At 37.7% G+C, this 21,765-nt stretch overlaps 1 protein-coding gene across 1 annotated transcript; it reads left to right on the plus strand.

Annotated features, from left to right (window-relative positions):
• The first annotated feature begins 412 nt into the window (after positions 1–412).
• On the plus strand, positions 413–10,517 carry LOC118802222 (neoverrucotoxin subunit alpha-like). Its single transcript, XM_036562713.1, has 6 exons — positions 413–608; positions 1,272–1,445; positions 1,648–1,821; positions 6,338–6,511; positions 9,480–9,526; positions 9,679–10,517. The coding sequence occupies exons 2-6, from the start codon at positions 1,333–1,335 to the stop codon at positions 10,275–10,277; spliced, it is 1,107 nt and encodes a 368-aa protein (XP_036418606.1). The 5' UTR covers positions 413–608; positions 1,272–1,332; the 3' UTR covers positions 10,278–10,517.
• Positions 10,518–21,765: the final 11,248 nt, after the last annotated feature.

The following is a 21,765-nucleotide window of genomic DNA, read 5'->3' on the forward strand; positions in this document are numbered from 1 at the left end:
AATGTTCCCTGTCTTCCATTATTTTCTGAAACATTTAAATTTTAAAAAATTTTATTATAAATGACATTTTATGTTATTAGTAACTTTGTTATTAGTAATCCCAAAGTAATGATGTGCGTCCTCTGCAGAGCAGAACCTGGTATGTTCTAGTTCCTAAAGAGAGAATGTAATTGAGGGACCAGACTAGTTATATTTGTGGTGTTCTGCATTCACAATGATCATGGGTATTTAATTATTTTGGAAAACTGGGCACATTTTGATAAAAACATTCAACATTAAAAGCAGCAAAGTAAACTAGTACGGTAAATAAACAATATTCATCTCATTAAATCTCAAAGATCAAATGAATAAAGAAGCTCATAATTCCTGTGATATTTGATTTCACGTCCCCCATTTTAACTATACTATGTTCTGGGTTTATTATTCATTTGCAGACTAGATGGCTGTTCTATCACCAAGTACTCCTGTGAAACTCTCTCGTCAGCTTTACAGTCAACAGACTCCTCCCTGAAAGAGCTGGACCTCAGTAACAATGACCTGCAGGATTTAGGAGTGGAGCTCCTCTCTGCTGGACTGAAGAGTTCACACTGTAACCTGGAGACACTCAGGTAAGCTATCTCTGTATTGTAATTGGGGAAAAATATGTAAAAATAAGTGTGAAGCCATAACAAACTGTAAACATATAAAAATAGCATTATTATAACATTGATTTCATTATTAATTTCACATGATTTTAGAATTCTACTGAATCTCTGGCACTGACCAACCGTGAAATATAAAAACACAACAAAAAGTGCAATATGTTTTCCTGACATCAAACCAATTCTGTTTAATTTTTAAATATATGTAGAAAGAAATGCAGATTTCTTAGTGAAATGTGGTGAATCAGGGCTTATAAAGCCAATATCTCTTGTGTGTAGTCTTAATTTTAAAAACTCTAATTCACAAAGCATCTTATCTCTATTAGTGGAGCATATTAACATTCTTTTAGTCTTGATCAATTCAGAAATACTTCATTCAGTATTTTGTAGGATTTTCTAAGATTTGAAATTGAACAGTATCATAAATTGGCCTCATACTTGGAGAGAAAAAGTAATGACTGGGTTTGCTTTTGTTTTAAACTGGAACACCTGAATAAATTATCAGATTATGAACATCCAGTGTACTTATTTCTGGTTGTAACGACAAAGTAGCACATGGACACTAATGTCACTCCATGCCAGTTCCCTGATTTAAATGTACCATATACTGTATTTACTCTGTGTTTACAGACTAGCCGGCTGCAATCTCACTGCAACGTCCTGTGAAAAACTAGGATCAGTGCTACAATCCATGAACACCTGCCTGAAAGAGCTGGACCTCAGTAACAACAATCTGCAGGATTCAGGAGTGGAGCTGCTGTTTGCTGGACTGATGAGTTCTGACTGTAAATTGGAGATTCTTAGGTAACTGAAAACAAGTTGATAAGGCACAATAAACTGTGAACATCAAAGACCTAAGCATCATTTAGTATTTCCTACAGTTTCTACAATTACATTTTTAAAAATGTGAAACTACACGTTATCAGTGTGTTATATAAACAATATGACATATTTCTTATCTTATTTAGAAGTCTTTCTTTAAGCATACTGTTATGTCTGTTTCCAGAGTAGCTTTCTGTAAGTTTGAGGGAAATCCTTGTGAAAAATTGGGATCAGCTCTGCAATCAGTAAACTCCTCCCTGAAAGATCTGGACCTTAGCAACAATGACCTTGAGGATTCAGGAGTGGAGCTGCTCTCTGCTGGACTGAAGAGTTCTCACTGTAAACTGGAGAAACTCAGGTGAGCTTTCAATGAATTAAGTCTTAGAAGGAAAAAAGGTAAACAATACACTGTCAAGTAAAAATATTAACATCATTATTTATTTAACTGGTTTTGTTGAGTTGTATTGTATCTCTCACACTAACCTTCTCAGTAATGAATGTGTAACTATTCCTGATGTGGTATCTAAAAATAATTAGAAACCCGTTTAACAGAGTGATATCCCCTATGCACTAAAAAAGCTAACTAAAAAGCTAATGTATTAGATACACATTAAACTCACTGTTTGAGGCTCAGCTCAACTCAGTGTTTTACAACAACCGCATTACTTACTTTTTTAGATTATACTAATGTTAAACACCATTTTTTTTACTCAAGGAATTGTACAGTAAAATGTATTAATTTTGCCATTTTTCATTATTCAAAGGGCCAAGCAAGTCTATTTAAGCATGCCACTTAATGTCTTAACTATCAAAATAAGTTACTAGTACAAAACATCTACAGACTATAAACTACTGGACCTGCTTACCTAACACCCATCTGAAGTAAAGTTGTAATGGAGAAATAAAAAGATTTAGCAGTGTTGGGAATAAACTGTCCCTTAATCAAATGAAAATGTTTTATTTTCTTTACACTTTTGCTGCACACCATTTTAGAAGCATCTAGTTAGTTCCTACCACAGAGTGCTACTTATGTCCACATTGCACAGTGGTAAAGGCACAACAGCTCGGTCAAACACGGCAGGTGACCCTTCAGAATCCCATTCATGTGTTCAGTAATGAACCAGATTGTTTCACATTCATCACTGTATCCCAGATCCTGTCAGCTCTGAGGGTTCATAGCACAGAAAAGAAATTCCAAAAGAATCAGTTTAAATAATTCTATCAGAAAACAATGGTAAGTTTTTTTAATACATTCCAGTTAAATTGCAGACACGTTAATAAAAACAGCATTATTTCATCAGCATATTGTTGTATTATTACTGTAACAATGCATCAAATAATACTATATTGAAGCATACAGTATATTTTGACTGTAAAGCTAGGCACCAAAAGTACTTTTCTGAACAGCAAATGATCATTTTCACTGCTGTTTAATTTTGTTTTTCCCTTTCCACTATTTAAATATTGAAGAGGTAGCTGAGCTACATTAATATCTGTGAACTAGGGTAAATGCAACAAGTTTACACTTAATTATTGATAAAGTTAATCAACATTAGTCTATCTAGATAATAATAGTTATCTGTCTAATAGTATCCTAGCTTAACTAGCACAGTCTGTACCAACATGAAATAAAGTGCATGAAGTTCAAGTGAGTTAATGGACTTTTTGGTCATACATGTCTTTGTATAGCAGAATGTATAGAAATATTCCATTTGTGAATATCCTTTCACTTTGTAAGTCTCCAGTTACCATTGCTACAATAATGATAAATTCAGTTAGTGTTGGCATTTAGAATTTAAGCAATTTGCACCTTCCTACACTGACTTTTGGAGCTTTTAAGACATGCTGGTTTTATTGTAGCACTATGAAATAATATTGTAACATTGTAGTATTTTGTGTTCCACCAAAGAATGCATACAAGTTAAAGAAAAAAATAAGTTTAACCTCTTAAACTCCTTGGAACCACTGGTGGTTCCAAAATGCACTTTGTCATATTCTTCTTAACTTTCATATTTCACAAGCTACGTTCAAAAGGTGGGTGTCATATGAGGCTGTAACTGTCTTCTTTCCAGTCAAATAGATGGGTGATGTAATTTTAACTCTTATAATAAAAGAAGCTGAACTCTTTCTACTGAAAACAAAATCTGGGCTATAAATATAATCAGATGACGTCTCTTCAGTGATCTATTAATCTAAAAATTATTGTTATAAAATAATACAAAAAGAGTCTAAGATTTTTGGCTTTCAGCAGTAAATTGTACGCATACAGCAATATGTTTATGATCATAAAACACATTTTCTGTTCATTTGAAGAGAGCTTTTTCAAAAAAAAAAAAAATTGTTTTTATTTCATGCTGTTACTGAATTTGTCATGTAAATTCAGATGGACAAACCAACAGTGGTGGACGAAGTACACAAATCATGTACTTGAGTTAAAGTAGAGATACCCAAGGTGAAATATTACTCCAGTAAAAGTAGAAGTTCCTCCCTTTAGACCTCCACTTGAGTAAAAGTACAAAAGTATTTGCCTTCAAATGTACTTAAGTATGGAAAGTAAAAGTACTAAAAGATCAATTATGATTCTAATGTCATATTATCATTTTTGTAACAAGACTTGCTTTATAAACTAATTTTAGGTGAAAATATTCTAGTGTCACTCTTGTTAAACCAATCTTAATAGAATGTCATTCATTAGTCTGACGCTGATGTCGATTAAAATTATAATAAGCACAAAACACTGAAGGCGAACAGTTTCCATTAGGTAGAACTGAGTGGCTCTGAAACAGCTTTTTGCAAACAAGCAAAATTTCAGTTTAAGATGTATTTGCAACTTAGTTACAAGTTTAAGTATAATGAAAACTTGCTTTAAACACAGATTCACAAATGAGTTTTCCTTTACTGTATTGCATCTGTAGGTCTCTGTTCATAAACATAAACTAGCCAAAACTAATTTACTATAAAATGAAATAGTGTTTGTATAAATTCAGAAAAAAGACCCGTCAGTCACAACTGCATATGTGTACATATTTCTATATTGTGGTCTATTTGCACAAAGTTAGGTTAGTTCCATCATTTATGTTGGAATAGACACTCCCAAAATTTTATGCTGCTGCACTGACATTGAACCGTGTGCTGCACTGGGTCAGTATGTCCAACAGGTCAAAACAAGCTCAAAACTAAGTGCGCGCTGTGCCCTGGAGGTCTTGCTTCACATTTCTTTCATTTTGATGTTACATTTTTATACACACATAAACCAAAAGGAACGACAGATTTTGCATAATGTAGTGGAGTAAAAAATAAGATATTTGACTTTGAAATGTAGTGAAGTGAAAATAAAAAGTCGCCCAAAATGGAAATACTTCAGTAAAGTACAGATACACGAAAAAAGTACTTCAGTACAGTAACGAATTACATTTACTTAGTACTGTCCACCACTGCAAACCAAAATATACCCTGGAGAATAAGAGGTTAAAGAAGTTAAAGATCTAGTCTTTATCTATATTATTTAGTATTTGGTTAAACTTTGGCCAGATTCCACCTGTATTATATTGAATAAAAACAGAATAAAAACATGATATTTGTTGTTTTACCTTAAAAACATAATTGTTTTTTGTAATTATGTACTGATTCCAAATTTGATACCTGCAACACATTTCAAAAGTTGCTTACAGGAGCATGTATACCACTGTGTTACATCACTTTTCACTTTAATAACATTTAGTAATTGTTTGGGGACTTAAGACAAACTGATCCAGTTTCAAAAGTATTTACTATGTAAATTGATTTTGAAGTGGTTAGGTGACAGCTTGGTTGAACACTGGCCAGCGTGCTCATGGCAAAGTGATGTGAATTATGGGAGTTTGTGACGTCCTTATTAAAAGAGTCCAGGTGCTAAACTGGCCAGCCTGCAGTCCAGACCTGTCACCACTGAAAACATTTGGCGCATTATGAAACAAAAAATACAACAAAGGTGACACCGACTGTGAAGCAGCTGAAATCCTGTATCAAGCAAGAATGAGAACATTTCAGTTTCAAAACTACATCAGTTGGTCTCCTCAGTTGCCAAACACTTAGAGTGTTTGTTAAAAGGAGAGGTGATACAACACAGTGGTAAACAAGTTTCTGTCCCTACTTTTTGAAATGTGTTGCTGGCATCAAATTCAAAATGGGCAAATATTTTTCAGTGTCTTCATTTGATATGCTATCTTTGTACTACTTTCAATGACACATAATCAAAGATTCAGCTCCTCCGTGATCTAGTGTGTAGCCCCTCGCTCTCATTCATACAGCTAGTGGATTTTTGTTACAATGGAGGATCTTGAGTGGAACTGGACCTCCACTTGCTGATGCTTTTGTTTGTTTGCTGCTCATTGATTCATCAGTAGTTCTTCTCTGCACACTGCCCAGTGTAGTTTGTGGATTTCACAGTTTGAAGTCCTTTAGATTCAGCTAAACTGTGCAGTTCTGAAATTAAGATCTTGGGGTTCCTGTTTGCTTCTATTACTATCTTGCTCACTGCACATGGGATTGTGCTTAATATAAATTCCAATTGAATGCAAATTTGTTTAGAACCATCTCCTAATCTGTGCACTTGAGTTGACAGCTCTTTTGAATTTACATAATAATTATTCTCCAGAACAACAGGAAATGATCTAAGACAACCATAGAGTTCATGGAGAATAGGACCAATAAAAAAAAAATCTTCTCAAAAATGCAAATTTCTTTAGTTGTATTTAAAATTCTTTAATCATTAATTTATTCAATTCAGTCATTCTGCCCCATTTGTTTTTGAAAGAATATACTATTCTATACTGAACAGCAGCTGATTTTTGCTCTGTGTAAATGCCATCTCTCTTTTTCTTTCCTTTCTGCAGATTGTCTGGGTGTATGGTTACAGATGAAGGCTGTTTTTTTCTAGCTTCAGCTCTGAAATCAAATCCCTCCCACCTGAGAGAACTTGATCTGACCTATAATTACCCAGGAGAGTCTGGAGTGAAGCTGCTGTCTGATCTACTGGAGGATCCACACTGCACACTGGAGAAAATACAGTGAGTTACTGACATACTGTCTCTATACACAGACTTACTGTACATATACATAATTTACACTTTACTGACTGTAACGTTTTGCTGTAGATGTTTTTGTCCTTAGGATGAGGCAGCTAATTACGGTTATATATATATATATGTGTGTGTATATATATATATATATATATATATATATATATATAAATTAAATTAATATATATATTATATATATAAATTAAATATGTCATTGATTATTAGACAGTAAGAGTAAATAAACTATATAGTACATAATAACAAATGTTGTTATTATTATTATTATTATTATTATTAAATCCTAACAAAGCTTTTTCATTGAGATTCATTTGATATCACGTAAAATATTAAAATATATTTTAATTTTATCATGCTATTATTTCCTGCTACCAGTGTCTCGGTGTAGTGTTTCCTGTGCCTAATCTTATTTGTTTTGATGACCATATTTTTCTGTACACTGTCAGCACGGTTTTTCAGAAAAGCTGGAAACAGAGTGTACATTTTCATTATGTAGCAGAGATGTGTAGTTTGTGCGTGTAAACATTACTAATCTTGCAGAGATGCTTTATTTTCCAAACCAAAAATGTGTTAGGTTGTAGAGATGAAACAGTTACTGGTTTCACGGTAAACTGCGGTAAAATTAATGACGGTTAGTAGTACCGCTTGAACTTTAAAGTATCGTTAAAACCGCGGTCCATTACCGCGGTGTGAAAAACTCGATGTACAGAGTCAAACAAAGGAAGAATCATTGTCTCAGATGCAGCTCTGTGTGTGTAGAGGGGGAGGGGGAGAGAGGGAGAGGGAGAGTGAGAGGGAGAGAGGGGAGAACATGGCGGAATGTAGTGACAGAGATTCGGAGATATTTCAGCCTTCTAAGAAGACCAAGTCTGACGTTTGGTCATGTTTTGGGTTTTATAAGAATGCAGAAGGAAAGTTAATTGAAGATGACCACCCTGTCTGCAGATGACCACCCTGTCTGCAGAACAGGCCGAAAGAAAATAGTGGCGAAAGGGGGCAACATATCAAACCTTACGAGTCATCTTCGCGACCACCACCCGCTACTTTTTAGAGAATGAAAGGTTAACTTTCATGTAGAAGTCTGTGGACTTTGAAGTAGAAGAAATGTCATGGTCTGTGCGGTTTAACTTACGCTTATGGTTCGTTAATAATGTAAAATTAAGCTTTTAGTGTCTTTAGTCTTTTTTAAAAGAAAAACAATCGGTGAATCAGCTGTGAATCGAAACTAAAGCTTTTAACACACATTTCTGTGGAGCAGAGTCTGCAAAATGAGTTAACAGTCACACGCGCTCTGGAACGGCACGCTGCAGAAGTTCAATCTGCACAGCTCCCCTTTCTCGTCCCGCTTGCAGTGTTTACCGTCTGAGAAGAGAATAACACCGTCTCAAATCACTCAGTGTCCCCTACATAGGGCGCTACTGTTCAAACAAACACGATCATCATTAACAAGCAGCTGAGCTTTAAATAGGTAATTTGTAACCTGTTGTTAATATTGATTATAGATGACTTAGTTGAACATTTCTTGCACTCTTTGGGTGAAGGATTTGCTATTTCATGATCCACGAAGTGCACTACCTAGGGAAGATTGCGTGCTTTGAGACGGGACCTCACGAGTAAACGCTGTGCTGCTTTTAGGAAAAGCAGAGTTTCAGAGGTTAAACTTCAGGAGTGTTTCTGCCGCAGCTCAGATGCGCCTTAATTTTAAGTTATGTTTTAGTTTTAAATGCTTTTAGAGAAGCAGCTCCACAGGTGGAGACACACTGTGTGAGTTCTACACTGTCTGCAGCTCACAGCGCGTCACGCAGCTCCTCTGGGATTTTGGCTGTTTTTCCTGGTGCACTGTGTTGATTAGGGGTTCAGCGCCACAACGGCACAATAATGCTGCAGCTGCAGTTTGGACAGAAATCCCCCGAGAGCAGCACATCTTAGAAGTAGTAATTTTCACCTCAGAGTTGGTCGAGATTTAATTCTCTATGGAGGGAAATCCCTAGTTATTGTAATTTAATATTATTATTATTATTATTATTATTATTATTATTATAACAGTAATAATAATAATAATTATAATAATAATAACAGTAATAATAATACATTTGCTATTCTTTTGTTTACAGAGTATTACAAGTATTGTAAGTACTGCAAAAGTAATACTACAAATGTATTGACTATATTTTTTTAATGTTTATGCAAACAAAAAAGTGCGTATTGCTGCCAATTCTATTTGTGTTAATATAAAAGTTGGTGAAACGAGTTTCAGTTTGGGTATCAGTATTTCTTTATGTATTTATTTATTTTACCTTTCAACTCATTTGAACAATATCGCGATAATACCGATAATCGTGATAATTTTGGTCATGATAATCGTGATATGAAATTTTAATATCGTTTCATCTCTATTAGGTTGTTCCCAGTGCTCTGTGTGTCATGAGCTGCTTCCTTCTTCTGTTCCCAAAACAAGTCATATTTATGAATTGCTGGAGAAAATCTTAGCATATCACTTTAGTCATCCTGAGAGATTAAATAATGTTTTCATGTTAATGAATATTCTTTCAGAATGTGAAAGTCCTGTGTCTCTGTGCTGAAACTGTAACATAAATTTAAACCCAGTTTTAAAAGCTGGAGAAAAATCTGCACTCAAACCGGCCACTGTGAGCTGCTCAGACTTTAGTAAATAGAATGGAATATGTAATCAGCCAGTCTTCCAACATCTCCACCTACTTATTGCACAATCCTTCCACATTTCTGCAGCCCTCCCTCTAATGCCTATGCATGAGTAAGAGGAGATCTGCGTGTTTAGACTTAATGACCAGTTTTGTACAGAACGCATGGACAGAATGTGTGTGAAACTGGCACAAGATGTGTGCATTTTTATATATATATATAGTAGGTGTATGTATGTATGTGTGTGTAAATGTATGTGTGTGTGTTTGTTCTTCAGGGTGGATCATGGAGGGAAGATAAGGATGATACCAGGACTGAACAAATGTAAGAAATGTATCATGCATGCACACACATCATACACACACACACACACACACACACACACACACACTCTCTCTCTCGGCTCTCTCTGTATTTGCATGTCCTCTAATCTGTGTGTGTGTGTGTGTGTGTGTGGTGTGTGTGTGTGTGCACAGATGCTGTTGATCTCACTCTGGATCCAAACACAGTGAACAGTCGTCTCTCTCTGTCTGAGAGGAACAGAAAGGTGCAGTATGTGAGAGAAGATCAGTCGTATCCAGATCATCCAGACAGATTTAATGGCTGTCCTCAGGTTCTGAGTGTGGAGAGTCTGACTGGACGCTGTTACTGGGAGGTTCAGTGGAGCGGATATGGAGCTGATATATCAGTATCATACAGAGGAATCAGGAGGAAAGGAGGCAGTGAGGACTGTGGGTTTGGATACAATAATCAGTCCTGGAGTCTGAACTGCCCTTATTACAGTTACTCTGTCTGTAACAATCAGTCCTGCTCTGATCACTATGTCTGTAATTACCAGTTCTCTCTCAGACACAATAAGAACACCACTACAATACCTATCTCCTTATCCACTTCCCGGGTCCACAGGGTAGGAGTGTATCTGGACTGGGGGTCCGGCGTCCTGTCCTTCTACACCATCTCACCTAAAACACACACACTGACCCACTTATACACATTCACCACCACATTCACTGAACCTCTCTACGCTGGATTTAGTGTTAGGAAGGAGTCAGTGTGTCTGTGTGAATTAGAATAACCTGCACACAGGGTTTGTGTGAGACCAGAGGAGGTAAAAATATCTGTTGTTGAAAAATGTTTGTTTATCTAGAGCTGGGCGATATGGCCAAAAACGTTATCACGATAAACAAAATTCATATCGTTCGATATCGATACATATCGCGATAAATTTCAAATCATGATTTCTTTCACGTTTGAAGGCTGATTTTGCTCCTGGGTGGTTAACTGTGGTTTTAAACTATCACTTATGGTCCGATCATAACAAACACTCAGCAAACAGTGGAACATTTCACTAATCTGTCATGGAAGAGTTTCTGAGCTGTTTTTATCAGCTTGAAAAGCACAGCTGCAATTTTTGTAATAGTCATAATTTAAGAAAGAAAACAGATTATTTTAGCTGTCTGGTGACGAGCGCTCGGCTACCCCACTACAAACGCTAAACAAGTGGCCAACAACAGGGCTAAACTCTTTAGTTTCTCAACAACGTCAGCTCGGTTCGGTAGGTCACTGCGGTCACTCCTACCACATCCATGTCAGAGCAGATCACAGTATTCAGACACCAGCTAGACGGCTGGGTTTCTCTATGCTACTGTAGTAGTTTAAGGGGTGAACCGCAGTATATCTGACGCTCGCTGTGTAAAAGCATTATCTGCAGTGTGAATCTCTCTCACCAGTCACAGAGTCCTCCTTTTAGGCATGTTTAAACTGAAAGCGGTGATTTTGTGTCTTGTTTGATCTACAGTATCATCAACTCACTGTGTTTTGCCGAAGCACTGCTTCAAGTTAGCCAGCAGCTAAAAACAAGCTAGCCTAGAGAGAGAGCGCTCTCCCGCTCTCCAACGCCTCACAGCTTCCTCAGTTTACTTTTGAACATGAACCACTTCTTTCTTTCACTTTCGCTGCTCGAGAATGCACTAATACTAAAATATGACGGTTTGGCTGTAACACGGCGCTGCAGACGTGATTTAACACTGCTAAAGCTGTTAGGATGTTAGTAAAGAGGTGAGTTCACCGTAGGACAGTACAGTTACACCACTGTTGGTGACCCTTTTTTACTCATGGCCCCCTCCCTCTCTAATCAAGTCGAAAAACTCGGAAGTGCGCCCTCTCCTGGCGACAGCAGAGTAGTGTCGCTTTCCTTGCAGTAGAAAACGCCACCAGGGCTTTCACTAAAACGTGGAAGTGTGAGAATGGCGTATTATATCGAACATTTATCAAACCGTCTTATTGCTCTTTCGAGGAAAAGTTATATCGCGATACTTATCGTTATCGTTTTATCACCCAGCCTTATGTTTATCATATATAACACTAAAAATGAGAAATTATATAGTAAAAGTATTGGAAAAAAGTAAACATAAATCTAAATAAACTGTTTTCTCTAAAACGTGTGTCCTGTTCTACGTCTTTGAAGAGAGTTCAGTACTGTAGTACTGAAGAGTAAAACTGATCTGAACAGCCAGCTGAACTGTTATCAGGTTTTTCTCTTTGTCCTCTGTGATTGATGACAGGACAGGACTCTTCTGTTTTGACAGTCAGTGGAGATTCATTCTACCACCAGGACTCAGGAGAGTCCTACATGCATCTTAAAGGACAGTGGGTGGAGCCGAGCTCAAACCACACTCTTCAGCAAGCTAAAGCTACCATGGGAACAGATCTCCGATAAGCTAAAGTAAGCTAACCCAGTCTACTAAAACTACCATTTAGATTGCTCTCCAATCTGCTAAAGCTACTGTTCAAACCAATCTCCAGTAAGCTAAGTAACCCAGTCTGCTAAAGTTAGACTTGGAATTGCTCTCCAGTAAGATGCCTTGGTGAAGCCTCTGCTAAAAAGAGTAGCAAGGATCCCTCCACGCTAAATAATTTTAGACCCATTTCAAACCTGCCTTTTTATAAATAAAGTCTTAGAAAAATTGTTTTCAAACAATATATCAAACAAGTTATATGAGAGGTTTTGGTTCTAACCATAGAACAGAGACAGCATTGGTTCATGTTTTCAACTTTTGATACCGTTGACCACAAGATTTTAATGGACAATTCATGGTTTTGTTGGGAAATCTTTGAAGATTTGACATTTCTTTCAAGGTTCAGTCTTGGGGCCTTTGCTTTTCTCTTTGTACATGTTACCTCAAGGTGATGTCATTAGGAAGCATAATATAAATTTTCATAGCTATGCTGATATCACCCAGCTATACATTTATATTCCTTCTGAAGATCAAGACTCTGTAGACAGACTGACCAGCTGTGTGTCAGATATTTCTCAGTGGATGTCACAAACCTTTTTACAATCAAATCATGAGAAAACTGAAATATTGATTGTTGGTACAGAAACTCAGAGAAAAATGATTTATGAGAAACTTGGTTCTTTAGCTTGATAAACCAAACTTGCAGTAGAAACCTGGCTGTGATCTTAGACTCTGACCTCTGTTTAATCTACATCTTAACATGGTCACTAAAGCAGCTTTTTATCATTTGAGAAAATCACTAAAGTTCAGGCTTTTCTCTCTCAGAGTGACGCAGAGAAACTTGTTCATGCATTTGTTACAAGCAGACTTGATTACTGTAATGCTTTTCTTATGCTAACCATACACTAGAAGACTTTGAGAAGAATTTGTAAAGACTTTTGAAAGACTAAAGTCTGACACCCTCTCACATCTAAAGACAATGTCACAATTTTTAGTCACTGCTATGATTTTGCAAAGACAGGGGATCTTGCAGGGTCACTACTTGCAACACTGCAGCTAGTTTTTGAGATTATTTCCTATCATGCACCTGGTGGAAATTTACAAGCAGATAAACACTTTGCTTCCACTCTTCCACTGTATATTCTGGCAGATCTTCACCCAGTGTTTTTAATTAACCTGTAAAATGTGCCAATACTTTATTTACCATAGAGATTTACACATCAGCAAAACATGCAGTGATTCAGCATTGTTGATCAGGTGGTATGAACTAAACCATAAAAAACAAACAAATAAAATAAGAAACCAGTGATTCTTCAATAATGCTATTCTTAAAGTCCTCTGCACCTTTCATTACATCACTGTTACACTCAGTGAACTTGAAATATTAACAGTCAGTTTAGATTAAGTTAATATGATTGTTGTTTTAAAGGTGAGCAGATTTGCCTTTTTTACAGCGATTTCAGGCTCTCACACATGCATTTTCTCCCTTGCTCTCTCTATTGCACGGCTCATTCACTCTCATGTGCACCCCTGGCACGTCACTATTTGCATGAGCCAAGAGTTAAAACTTATGTTAATATTAAACATGATTGATTCTGTCACAGCGTCAAGACATAAAAAGGCTGACTTGAGACAGCCATCCTGACCACCTCACACTAAACGATCGAGATGACGTGAGCACGACGCAACTCTAGCAAGGCTCTCATGATTTTATTCTGACACTACAAATTTGTCTGCGAAAGTGAAAACGCTTGAAAAGTCGTTTGGTGTCAGGCTGACATTATTGGACTTCCAAAGAAAACAATACATGCCTTACAACTCATATAAAATGCAGCAGCATCCTAACAAAAACAACACAGAGGGATCAGATCACTCCCATTTTAATATGGTAAGTGGAGAAAGGAGTGGAAGTGAAAGAGCCAATCATGAAGCTTTCTGAAACTTCCTTGGCCAACAGGGAGGAAACGGCATCAGACTAGAAACGAGTGGAGAGGAGGAGGTGGCACGAGAGAGAACAGGCCCAGAGAAGGCAAGGCTGTCCTGTAAATAGGACATGGAATGGTCAGGGTGAAGAGAAAGATCAGCAGCGAGAGTGGGGATGTTGACCGGAGTGGAAAGATGTCTGAATATTTATTTGAGTGGTGAGGGCAGGACCGGGCGCAGCTACAGGAATAGGGGGTGCAGCAGATGACAGGGTGAGGGAGGAGCAGGAGGAGGCCAGGTTGAATGTGCAACCACAAAGTTCAGACTGCCTGAGTGTAGGACTAGGATAGCCAGCAGAGGGCAGCACAAGGCCAGAAGAAGCTTGAGAGGAATAATGTCATCACGTGGCAGGGCTGTGGGAGCGGTGATGTCATCAAGCATTGCTAGAGCAGGCATTGTTTACTCCTGAGAGACTGAAGATAGAGGGAGTAAAGCTCAGCTCTGAGGGCCGAATGGATATGTCTTCCAGAAATTTCTGCAGCTTAGCAGCAGTCCAATCAGACATGGAAGGGAGCTGGGACTTGGAGGAGGACGAGCTTAAAAGCACCAAAATCTCGGGAGCTAATAGTGCAGTGGGATGCCACAATAGTAACTAAAATCAAGTAATAGAATAATTAAAATTAATGAATATAGCAACTAAGATTAGCTAATATGATAAATAAAATTTACCTTTGTAGTGCCTGAGGTTAACTAATGTAGTTAGAAAGATTCACTAATAAATAACATTAACTAATATAGTAACTAAGGTTAATAATATAATTACTAAGATAACTATAATAGCTAAACTAATATATAAACTAATATTAAGTAATATAATGTTATTCTATTCACTTCTCTTACAATAATAATACCTCTTAATACATGAACGCTCTCTTTTAGCAATGATACATCCCTATGAAGACACCAACTGCAGGTTGAAGCCGCCAGGTTCTGCAGTGTTTCTCTGCTAATATCACTCCAAGGACAAAGATGATTGCATCAGTGAGAAGAGGGGGATGCCCTGAAGAAGAACTGATAACTGATGCTGTGTATCTATGGTACAAGTGTGGCAAACTTCTATCAACCAATTCGTCACTGCATTAGATGGTAATGAAGCTCTGCGAGTTTATGAAAAAGCTGGCTTCGAGGTTGTGGAGAAAAACCTGAATAAAGGAAATGATGAGTTCATCTTTATGTCACATATCAGTGAGAGCCCGAGCCTCAGGCTCTGTATCACCTTCAGTAACCAAGTCTTCATTCTTTGCTTTATATGCTCCCACTGTAGCACTTAATGAAATATCCTGTAAGGCTGATCAGTGTCTGTACTGACTGTCCAGCCTTTACTAAAGATCTAAATTGAGAGAATCTTGTACTGAATGGTAAAACTCAGCTGTTTTTGCTTTAAGTTATGTAGAATTATTGTATTTGTTGGAGTGCATAATCTAAGTGTTGTAAAATCTGAAGTGCTGCTCAGCTCATCTTCTGCATATCTGTCATTTCTCTGATGGTTGGCTTCACGGGTTCGGAGGAAGCCTGTGTTAGCCTTCACCCTCCTAGCGTTGATAGCATCGTGTGATTGGGGGAGTCCTAACTAGCGGGTGGAATTGGAGACGACTAAATTGGGGAGAAAATCGGGTAAAAAAAAAAAATTAGTTTTTGATCTGCTAACAGAATAGCAAAACAGATCAGGGTTTTTTTATGGTCTCAACCAGGTGAATCAACAACCTGACTCTGAAATAATTTATGGCATGAAATAAAGCTGTAAATATTAAAATCTTTTCCCTCCCATTCCTTCTACAAAAGCTGGAGAAAAGCCACAGTGGTGTAACTGCACAAAACAGTCTGAAAACAGTTGCTATAGCCAAACTGGAACACAGTGCAGAGTTTTTCCTATAGTTAAAGTAAACTTTTTTACCTAGCCTGAATGCTGCGGAATCTCCTGCCTGATGGCAGGATGGTGAACAGGCTGTGTGCTGGGTGACGCTGTCTGACCGGATCTTTTTGATCTTCCTGAGGCAGCGGGACTGATAGATGTCCTGTAAGGCTGGTAGTTTGTTGCCTGTGATGGCTTCTGCCATCCTCACCACTCCTTTAAGGGGCTTGTGGTCACAGGTGGTGCAGCTGCTGTACCGGACAGTGATGCAGCCTGTGAGGATGCTCTCTATGGCGCATCTGTAGAAGTTGGTGAGGATCTGAGGAGGCAGACCAACCTTCCTGAGCCTGCGCAGGAAGAAGAGATGCTGACGGGCAGATCTCACGATAGTGTTGGTGTGGAGGGACCAGGTGAGGTCATCAGTGAGGTGTACGCCAAGGAACTTCACACTGCTGACTCTCTCCACTTCAGCTCCATTGATGAACAGGTGAGAGTGACCACCTCTCTGCCGCTTCCTGTAGTCCACGATCAGCTCCTTTGTTTTGCTGATGTTGAGACAGAGACTGCTGTCATGGCTCCACTCCACAAGAGGGACATAGTTAGGAAAACAAATAACCAAAGGCTCAACTAAACAGGTAGGTTTTTAGCCTAGACTTAGAGATGGAGGCTGTGTCTGAGTCCCGAACACAGACTGGTAGGCTATTCCAAAGCTGGGGGGCTTTGTATGAAAAGGCTCCTCCCCTGACCTAACTTTATTTATTCTGGGTACTAATATTGAGCCCATGTTACGCAGGTGGAGGAAAGCTATTCTGGTAATATTGGTAAAATGCTCATTGAAGGGCAGACTGGAATCAATCATGACACCAAGGCTTTTTACAGATGTGCCTGGTGCAATTGAGAAACTATCAAGATTAAGAGTAAACGTAGGCAGATTATCCCTAGCAGCTTTTGGACCCAAAGAAGAACTTCGGTTTTGTCCGAATTTAGTAAAAGGAAGTTGCTTGACATCCAGTCTTTAATGTCTTTTACACAGTCCTCTATCTTATTAAGTTCAGTTTTGTCCTCTGGTTTAGCTGAAATATATAATTGTGTATCATCGGCATAGCAGTGGAAACTGATGCCATGTTTTCTAATGATGGTACCTAGTGGTAGCATATATAAGGTAAATAATATGGGTCCTAAGACAGAGCCCTGTGGAACACCATACTTACTCTTGTGAGAGCTGATAGTTCACCATTTACATTAACAAACTCAAAGCGATCACTAAGGTAAGATTTGAACCATGAAAGAGCTTCACCTGTCACTCCTACTAGTTTCTCAAGCCTGTCTAATAGAATGGAATGGTCTATTGTGTCAAAAGCTGCACTAAGATTGAGTAAAACCAGTAAGGATATGTTTCCTTTGTCAGCGGATAATAAAAGATCATTTACAATTTTCACTAACGCTGTTTCGGTACTATGGTGAGGCCTGAAGCCAGACTGAAATTTTTCATATATATTACTTCTATGCAGATGGGAACATAATTGTTTTGCCACTGCTTTCTCTAAAATCTTTGATAAAAAGGGAAGATTTGAAATAGGTCTATAGTTTGATAGCTCAGAGGGGTCAAGACTAGGTTTCTTTATTAAGGGTTTAATTACACCTAATTTAAGAGATTTTGGAACATAGCCGAGGCTGAGAGAAGAGTTTATTATAATTAGAAAGGGCTTAGTTATTTCTGGCAAAATGTCTTTAAGTAAACCTGTAGGAATAGGATCTAGGATACAAGTTGTTGTTTTTGTAGATTAAATAATTTGGACGAGCTCTGTTTGTTGGAGTAAAGTAAAAGACTCCAGCGTCTCTGTAGTGGTTATACTGCACTCTAGATCTAGATTAGGTTTATAGGACGCTGCACTGCAATGCTGCACATTTTCAATTTTGTGCCTAATCAATTCAATTTTATTTTTGAAGAAGTTCAAGAAGTCAATGCTGCTGTAGGCTGATGGTATCTGGGCTTCAGTAGCTGCTTGATTATTAGTTAATTTAGAGATAGTACTGAATAGTGGTCTAGGATTAGTAGTCTAGATTGGAAAACCTCAATTTTAGTCTGAAGGCATTTATGCTCTAATAGCCTAACATTCTGTTTCATAAGGCATTTCTGAGTTTCTCCTGCCCCATCATAGTTACACTGACTCATTTTGCAGAGCTTCATTGACATTAGAAGCAACATATTGTAATGTCCTGTCTAGAGGTGTAAAGAGTACTAAATTATTTTACTCAAGTAAAAGTACTGTTACTATGGTGAAATTGTACTCAAGTATAAGTAAAATTACTTGTGGAAAAATCCATTCAAAAAAAGTAAAAAAGTAACTTATCTAAAATGTACTTTGAGTAAAAGTTACTTAGTTGTTTTTTTTTTTTAAACTGTATGGCTGGCAGATACATGGTCATCTACGACACTTCCCAGGCAATGCATACAGGGCAATAGCATGTATATAACATTTTAAATTTCAGATCACCTTTACAAAATAAAGTGCATTCACAAATTAAATTAAACTATGAAATAAACAATGCATAAATAATTTTAAATGGAATAAAAAATAAAAATATATGAAGTGTTAAATGAAATAAATAAATACAATTAAACTGAAATAAAATTATACAAAATATGCTAACAAATAATCAAATATGTCAATGGGTGACCACATTAATAGTTTTTGCAAACACTAGCTATGAATGGCATGGAAAAAAGGAACTGAATAAAACTAAAATTTTCCTTCTTTGTTTCCATAGAATGAGAAAAACTCTGGTACCCCATATAACTAAAAGATACAATATGCAACCAAACAAGTATGTAGTATATATACTGCATGTGAGAGAACTGGCTGACCTGAAGAAGAAAAAAACATTTAGAGGGGTGAAATCAGCACATCTGTTCACACACAAAAAATCCACAATGGTGGAATTTTTGAAGATTATTACTCTGTGAATTTGCTGTTCAGTTGGAGCAGGAGCTGGTTTTCAGTTAGCACAGCTCAGTCTTGCTCGCTTTGCAGTGAACACCAGTCCAGCACAGCTGAACAGACGCTCGCAGGCAGCAGATGCAGGCAGGCCAGTGTTGAGTTTTAGGGACAGTTTTTGATGTACGGAAATGAGTTTAGTAGGTCCATCTTGTCTGAGACACAAGCAAGGTATCCGTCAAGCTCCCCTGTACTCTGTGTCCTTCTGGATTTCATTGAAGAGAAGAAATCATCTCCATCTGATGAATGTTGCCCAACTTGTTCCATTTCACCCTGAGTCATGTGTTCAAGGAGAGTTTTCATGTAGGCTAAACCTGTATAACAACAAGTAAACACAAAACATCCACATACTGTATTGAGTACTGTGACAAGTACAATGACTTATGTTGAAACATAATTCTTCACGGACCTAGCATCACAACAAAAATGTTTCCCCTATAGTAGATACGTAGTCAAAATCATGATGCCTATTATATTGCATAAATGCAGGGTGATATGTAGAGCACACAGGACTCAGAGTCATTTTTAGTTACCTTCAGTAATCAATTTGCTTTTTATTATACTTAGAAATTTGGGGCAGTTCTGTATTAAAGTGATAACCTACTAGCTGCTATACATTTGACAACTGCATGCCTACTCTTAATGTGCCCATACCTGCCTCTATGACATCAGCATTCTCAGTCCAAGTGGTCTTGAACTTTGGCAGAAGGATTGCTGCAGCTATTAGCTCAGGGTCCTCCATCATCCCACCAAAGTGCTTCTGGACACCATCCTGAATGGCTCTGATGAATGGCAGGCACTTCTTGGAGGAAGCTTCCATTCTTCTGAGCTTTGCTTGTAGCTGGAAGATCACAGGAAGTAGCCATCCCATGTATGCATCTGTCTCAGAGTGAAGGATGTTTAAAGCCTTCACCACAGGCTTCATGGCTATACAATACTTGTTCAAGAAGGCGATTTCAGCTGGACTCACAGCACATAGCAAATGTTAAGGTGTTTGCAGGAATCTTTTAATATGGAAATTTCCAGAAAGTAAAAAGACATTTGAAAACATGCTTTATTCATTAACACTAATGCAAGGTGGGAAATTAACACCCATCACCAATCAAAAGCAGGTGATTTTGTTTAGAAGCCAGTAAAATAGTTTAGCCAGCTACCATATTTAGCATTTGATTTTAATGAGGCTGGTAAAAAGAGCAGCAAATACCATAGAATTCATAATTTACCAGACAGTTCATTTTGCAGGTTGCATAAACCCATTTGAATCAAAATTAAAGCCAATATCCCCTATTGAGTTTACCATTTAACTTCTTTGTAGTTATTATTAAAGGGAGATGCAGATGAAGGGAACAGAGATGAGCTTAAAGCAGAAATTTTAAACAATACTCACATTGTCACACCGAACCTTTCACAGACATTCCTGATGGCATCTCCTACTGCAAGATCCGTAAGATTCTCTCTATAGCCATACATACAGAGTTTCACTGAGTTTGATTTGGCTGGATGAGCTGGAGCCTGCATTCATCTTCAACAATTTCTGCAGCTACATATGACCAGCCTGTTTTGTTCCACAATGCTTGGCATTTTCCAAAGGCTGCATCCGATAGCTGTTTGTATGTACCATTCTTTTCTTCTGCCTGGGCAGCATCTGTCATGGCAACTAAGTTTAACAGGAGGGCTGCACATCTTTGATGTTGGGAAAACTGGTATTCAAGACCACTGTCTTCTTCCAAGATGCTGAATGTGTCCAGGTAGTCTGCCTGGAGCTCTTCAGAAGAATCTTCCTCCAACTCTGCCTCCTCAGATGGATCCTGACTGCCGAACACACTGAATGCTTTAATAAAGTTCGAACTGCGGTCAGTCGTGGTTCTCACCACCTTCTCTCTTATCTTGTACTGTGAGTGAATGTCATTAGGGGAACCGGCTAGAACATCAAAGGTGTGGGACCCTCTCAACCTCTTGCAGGCAAGTGCAGCAGATCTTCTTTCCAATGTTTCTTAATCTATCCAATCAGCAGTGATGCCAATATAACTTCTGTGGTGCACTGTCCAGCAATCAGGGGTGGTGGCAACATAGGTAACTGTTCTAAGATGTGATATTAAATTTACCTTCATTTGAGTTGCAGCTTTCTGTATTTTAGTTTGAAGAGCGGGTCTAGAAAGGCCTTGCATTGAGGATTCAGCGTTGACAAAAGATTTTTAAATGCAGGTTCTTCAACAACAGAAAATGGATGAAGACCCTCACAAATAAAGCGGATCATAAGCTTCTCAACTCTCTGCTGTGGCACACGTCTGGAAGCACTAACTTCAATCACATCAGATATCTTTGTTTGCTTGCTTGGGACATTTGCTGGTCCATGGTCAGAACTTCCAGAGTTCGCTTTTGTGCTGCTACAAGGCCACTGTAGGCCTTCAGCTTAAAAGGATGTTTCCTCTGTAAACAAAACGTTTCCATCAATGTGAATTAATATATGCAATGTACCTTTTTTCATACAGCTGGAATTTATTACATTCCTACAAAACTTAGTATTGACTTTTGATAAAGCACATTCCTTGCTTACAGATATGCCTAAAAATAAAATCACAAACTGTTTGAAAAGATACACATTAAGTTATAGTATTTACATTACGAACAACTGATACCATCTGATTTTCATATTGTAATTCATAGACATGGTACACGAAGGGTGCACATATAACTTTCATTTTGTCTCATCATACATTTGTCCCTGAAAGATATTGATCTTTAGAACAGAAACAATAACAGAAGAATTACAATAAATTAGTTTTGCCCCTTTAAGTTAAAAACGTAACATGACAGCGTTCGCAAGAAACAATTATGTTGAATAAAAATGTTGATTCCCATCATTTGTACTCCCTTACAGCACAACATCTATCAGGTCTGAGATCAAATAAACGTTAGCATTAACCGAGTGAGAATCATAGCTAATGTGTCTGGCATGGCTGTAGCTTAAAAACACAAAACGTTAGCTTT

This window comes from Colossoma macropomum, unplaced genomic scaffold, assembly GCF_904425465.1.
Source record: "Colossoma macropomum unplaced genomic scaffold, Colossoma_macropomum, whole genome shotgun sequence".
Classification (NCBI taxonomy): domain Eukaryota; kingdom Metazoa; phylum Chordata; class Actinopteri; order Characiformes; family Serrasalmidae; genus Colossoma; species Colossoma macropomum.